The sequence below is a fragment of the Octodon degus genome, unplaced genomic scaffold (assembly GCF_000260255.1).
Source record: "Octodon degus isolate 3935 unplaced genomic scaffold, OctDeg1.0 scaffold00262, whole genome shotgun sequence".
Classification (NCBI taxonomy): domain Eukaryota; kingdom Metazoa; phylum Chordata; class Mammalia; order Rodentia; family Octodontidae; genus Octodon; species Octodon degus.
Genome location: NW_004524838.1, coordinates 277404 through 283369, shown reverse-complemented (window position 1 = coordinate 283369; position 5966 = coordinate 277404). Strand labels below are relative to the sequence as shown.

Genomic DNA, 5966 nt, shown 5'->3' with positions numbered 1-5966 from the left:
CTCCTTCTCCTTCTCCTTCTCCTTCTCCTTCTCCTTCTCCTTCTCCTTCTTCTCTCTCTTCTTCTTCTTCTTTTCTTTTTCCTTGCCAGCTGAAGCCAGGGATTTAGCTCCGTGCACAGCGCCTGATTCCCAGTACCAAAATAAACCCCCAAAACAAAACAAAAGCTAAAGCTGTGCAAGTTGAAACTTATCTCCTAAGGACAGGTTGTTTGTTTCAAAAAAAATATTCAATCTTTCATTGCATTGTAGACAAAGTTTAGGCTGCTGGTGTAAGCACAAGAAGGTCAGAGCAAGCTAGTGAGCCTCTGATCATGGCCATGGCCCATCGAGAGGGAACACTGAGCCAAGCCACAAAGGAAGGTGCTGGGGTGACTCCAGCCTTCCCACAATCTGGCTGTTTCTAAGGCTTCTACTATGTGAAATTACAGAACTTGGGCCACACTCCTAAGTAAGAGCTGTTACATAACATCTTCCTCCAAACACTTGGGAATTATCTGCCCCTGACCTAAAAATATGTTAAACATGTTGTAATTTAACAGAGGAGGAAAAATTATGAGTCATAATGAATGGATATTGCTGGGAATGAGTTACTGGATACAGTTACTTTCAGACTTTTCTAACTTTCACCAGTAGAAAGAAGTATACTTCATATAGATTGCATTTTATATAGAAAAAGAGTAGAATAAAGTGATTAGCATGCAACATGGAGGGTATATATTTAAACATTTAAAGATTATTAGGGCCAGCCAGATAGCTCAGTGGATTAAAGCGCCTGTTTAGGCAGATTCAGGGGCTGGGGGGAGTGGTGTGGAGTGGGAATGGGGGTGGGGTGGGGTTCCCCTCCGGGGCACACTGAGGCAGCGATTGAGACTAGGCTTGGTGGTGCGTGCCTGTAATCCTAGTGTTTGGGAGGCTGAAAATAGGAATATCACTACAAGTCCAATCTGTGTAGTGAGACCCTGTAGGCCCTGCATCAAATACATTAAAAAATAAAGATTATTATTATTAGTTCAGCTATAATAGTATCACAAAAAGATTCTGAGAAAGTTTGAGCATGCCTGACCTACTGCACCCTTTCCTTTTTCTTCCGTACTTCAGGTGTCTAAATGTTCTGAAGAAATAAAGAACTATATTGAAGAACGTTCCGGGGAGGATCCTCTGGTGAAAGGAATTCCAGAAGACAAGAATCCCTTTAAAGAAAAAGGCAGCTGCGTTGTTTCATAAATGACTCCAAGGAGAAACTCTCTCCTCAAAAGCAGAGCACAATTGTTTAATTTCCACCAAGTCAACTTTGGGCGTCTTTTAAAGAAGGAGAAAGTCAACCTACCGGCGACTCTCAGGCGCGGAGCTTCCGTGTCATGGCACATTTGCTTTTCCTCTTTTTGCTCACTACACACCCTTTCAGCATGCAGCACGTCTGCTGTAGCACAATTATGGAATTAAGGACAATATCGTGTATGACTCAGCTCTTCCAGTATCTTGCTTGATGCCTCCAATAAAGCTTTGTCTTGGGAAAATGAATGTGGGTGTTTTAAGAAAGTACATTTCATGCCATTAAATTTTATACTGCATCCCGCAATCCTTCAGTGATTGGGATATACATCAAAAGATTAGGTGGTGCCATACATCACATCTCCAATCCAGCTCCCCATATGCACAGTGCTAAATTCTGACTTGGGGAATGTGTTCCTTCTAACCCTCACTGTTGGAGAAGGGCAGGTGGGATTCCTGATAGCATCTGTAGCAGTTAGTTGAGCTGAGGCAGGAATCAGGCCACACTGTGACTCCAAGGTCATTTATTTTCCCAGAGTGTCATCGTCACTCAGATCTTATCACAGTGTTCCCACTGCGGTGGCCACATGCAAGGCCCCGAATGGGAATTGTGAACAGCAGCTTCCTCCCTGCTGTGCAAGGCAAGAACTCTACCACGGAGCCACATCTCAGCAGCCAGCAGGCTCTCAGGCTGCTGCTTTTGCCGCACAGAACTGACCTGTCCCAGCGCTCCCCGTGGTGATTTTGCTCCAGTTCCGCGCAGCTGATGCTCGGGTCTTGGCCCCTACTCTAGCCAGTCTTTCCTAAGGTCCAAGCCAATCACGCCTCTTTTTCCTCTTCCAAATGAAACCAGGAGGCTTGTTCCATTTTAAAATTTAGTTTGGCCTCTTGCTTAGGATTTGTAGGAATTTTCCCCTTATTCTGACCATGGCAGCATGTGTTCCAAATACTTTTCCCCCGGCTCTAGCTTCACTTTCCATTGTGATCTTCGTTTTGGTGCCTTTAAATTGTCAAGAGAGTGCAATGGAGTGAGTACAATGCTTTCTTCAGGAAGACCTTCTAAGCAATTTCTTACTTTTTCCTGTGTCTTTTAGTTGGAAACTCCTCCACAGTTGGATCAAAAGAAAAAAAAAACAAAAAAAAAAAACAAAAAAAACCTTTCAGGTTAGCTCTATCTCAAGAGAGCTTAGTTACTAACTTGTCCTGTGATTCTATTTTTTTTTTTTTTTTTTTTTTTCCGCAGAACTGAGGATTGAACTCAGACCTCTGCGCTTGCCAGGGAAGTGCTTATTCTACTGAGCCATTTCCCTGGTCCTGTCCTGTGATTCTAAATGTGGTACCAGAAATCTACCTCATCTGTGTCTTTTCTCCCACTTAGATATGGAAATGTACTTTCCTTTTCAAGTCAGAGGGGTACGTGCCCCTATAATATCTTCCTAAAGTATATCAGCCTCCTTCCTCTGATTATTCATTTTCTTCTCCTACTTGGAAAGAAACAAGATAGCCAGGCCTGTGACAACCGAGATTATACAAATCTGAAAGCAATGGCTATGTCCTTCAGTTTCTGCCATTTTTCCAAGTTTCATATCAGTTAGGGTTACTGATAGCCCTGGGACAATGTGACAGTTAACAGTAATAAAGGCGTGTTTCATCCAAGCACTATATAACAGTCAGCATTTGGCCTGTGTTGCTATATTAGTCCTTTAATATTTAACACAGCATGAGATTGTAATACCTTGGTGCATATTAAGTTTTACTTTAATGAGCTGTTTCATGTTTTTTTCCATATATCAATTTTTCTTTTGTTGTGTAAGAAAGCAAATGTCTATTCCAGTCAGCAGTAAAGCGAGTCAAATCAGCTGTTTCCCTCATCGAGGTCCAAGACAGCCCAGTCTCCCCTAACTTCTTTTTTTATTTACTATCTTTTTTAACAATTAATTTTATTGAGAAGCAAATAGCAATGAGACACTTTCAAAACTGATTAATAGGACAGTTTCAATAATTAATACATTGCATATTGTTGTCTTCATAATGGTTATTCATAGTATAAGAGGCAGACATGATATCCTATTCAAATATTATTAGTACAAATCTTTCTTCTCATTGAATTAACAGAAAGTAGCTGTATATCTATCCTAACTATTTTGTATACACAGATACAAAATGGTCCTTCCTTTGTATCCCCTTTTTCGCTTAGTTTTGTCAGAGATGGGTATTCCATTGCCATTTAATTATTGTAGGTGTGTGAATTCAGAAAAACAATCCACTATAGTCCAGTAGTCCAAACAATGATCCTGAGAATCTTCAGCAGGTTTTTGAAACTAGCAGTTAATTGGTAGAATTCTCACCCTGACTAGCTACATATGCTGATACCTGTGAACTAAGGAATTCCTCTAACTTCTTGACAGCTATGCTTACCGGCCTATATTCTGATGTTTGACTATCTATTTACCTGTCTGTTACCCATCTAGTCACATATAACTCCGGGTTGACCTTTCATTTTTCTTTTTCTTTTATCAATTTTATTGAGAAACAGCAATGAGACACTTTCAAAACCGATTAATAGGACAGTTTCAATAATTAATACATTGCATATTGTTATCTTATTAGTGGCTATTCATCGTATAAGAGGCAGACATGATATCCTGTCCAACTACTGTTAGTACAAATCTTTCTTCTCATTGAATTAAGAGAAAGAAGTTGTATATCCATCCTAACTATTTTGTACATACAGATACAAAATGGTCCTTCCTTTGTATCCCCTTTTTTTGTTTAGTCCTGTCAGAGATGGGTATTCCATTGCCATTTAAATATTGTAGGTGCATGAATTCAGCAAAATAATCCAATATAGTCCAGTGGTCCATAATAGTAATGGGTTATCTGTAGGAATGGCAATGTCAGAAGTTGTTGACTTGAGCCTTTTACAGCTCAGCATATTAATATGGCTTTATTTTTTATACCTCATTTTTATGTTTTTCTGCCAGATTGTTAAGACCAAGATAAAGCAAGACCTATATAACAAGAAATGTATCTTTTGTATCTGATAATGTCAGTCAAGTCCCCTCAGGATTTATCCTGTAACTCTGTACTGCAGTTTGCACATCCTTTGTTAGTGTCAGCCATGTGGATGAGTCATGGCCATTGTTTGACCAATTTGCTCTCTGTGAAAGCCTGAGAGAATGTTTTCTCTCCATGTGACTCTCCTTAGCCAGACTCTAGGTCATCAATCACATTGCTCTGTGGCCCATAATCTCCTTGATTAGAAAATTTAGGACACAATTGAGTTACATGATGTTATAGTATAGGTTCTCCTATGTCCTGAGTCCTCACTGACCTTGAAAGGCTAGGGCCAAAATGTTGGCTGTCCTTGCAGCCCTGTCATTCTGGTCTTCTAAATACGTACTGCTTATCATGACATACCAATTATTGCCATACTGTCTCTCAAGTAAATGTTTGTTTTACAATAAAAGGGTAATAAATGAAAAAGAGACAAGAAAAAAAAGTCACAGAACTGTCTGCTACAATGCTGTATATGGTTAGATTTCTAAATTTCTGTGTAAAAATATGTAATTGCTCATTCATATTTTTAAATTTTTTAAAATTTTCTCCATATTCTATAGAGATTTAAAGTTTAACATATCAATACTAGATGGAAAATACCTGTTCCATGTTATGCCTAAGATGTTTGATATTCAGACAAATAGGAGATTAAACTTAACTGCATATGTTGTAGTGTAATAATAAGCTTCTCTTCTGGAGGGTTAATAACCTAAGTTTTCAGACCAAAAATTAGAGAAAAAGACCTTTCATTTTTCATTTCTCTTTCAAGCATATGACGAATTAGTCAACCAACTTTCCATTTTTCCCTAGTGAGTCTCCAGTTTAGTAGGTGCTTCTGCTAAATCTAAATTTGTTATTTTTTGTACCATTTCTTTACTGTAACCCAGGAACAAACATGGGATAATAAAGGCTATCATTTTTTAGGTGTTCATGCGTGAAAAGCTTAAAAACTTGTAGTAGGAAATTACATATCAAGCGGGTTTACATATTATGTGAGTATCTGGGGGCTGGGGATGTAGCTCAGCAGTACAGCTCCTGCATGAGTTCATATCCCAGTACAAGAAATAAAATAAACAAACAGAAAAAATCCTAGAGATATTATGAAAGTATAATAAAAGTAACACTAAGTAGAATTTAAATCATATGTTTAATTTCTTATAACTATGTAATCGTGTGATCATTTAGTATTGATTAAAATGGTTGTCACTTTTTGTACATTTAGAATTAAATTCCATGAACTTGTCCTGATTTATCAGTTTTTCCTATCATGGGTCATACATTTGTTAACAAGTCTAATGAAATATTTGATTACTCCTAAGTCCCCAAAAATCCGTTTTATAATTGTTTCTAAAAGTTTTATAGTTTTATGTCTTGCATGCTAAATCCATACTCCAATTTGAGATACTTTTTTACAAGAGATGTGAAGTTTAAATGGAGGTCCTATCTACTGTATTTTCTGAAAATAAAACTAACTAGAAAGTGAACCCTAACGTGATTTTCAGGATGCTTATAAAATAAAACCCTACTGTAAAAAATAATTCCCAGTTTAAATTGCATCTCATATTAAATTGCATCATCATCGTAACAATGATGGATGTTCCTATTGAGTCATAAAATAGTAATATGTAATGAAA

At 37.9% G+C, this 5966-nt stretch overlaps 1 protein-coding gene across 1 annotated transcript in view; it reads left to right on the top strand.

The window, feature by feature from the left end:
- Positions 1-1521, top strand: part of Gng11 (G protein subunit gamma 11) — a 5659-nt gene extending 4138 nt beyond the window's left edge. Inside the window, exon 2 of the mRNA XM_004646238.2 lies at positions 1099-1521. Coding sequence (XP_004646295.1) covers positions 1099-1224 — 126 coding nt within the window. The 3' untranslated portion in view covers positions 1225-1521. The remainder of the gene's footprint in view (positions 1-1098) is intronic.
- Positions 1522-5966: the final 4445 nt, after the last annotated feature.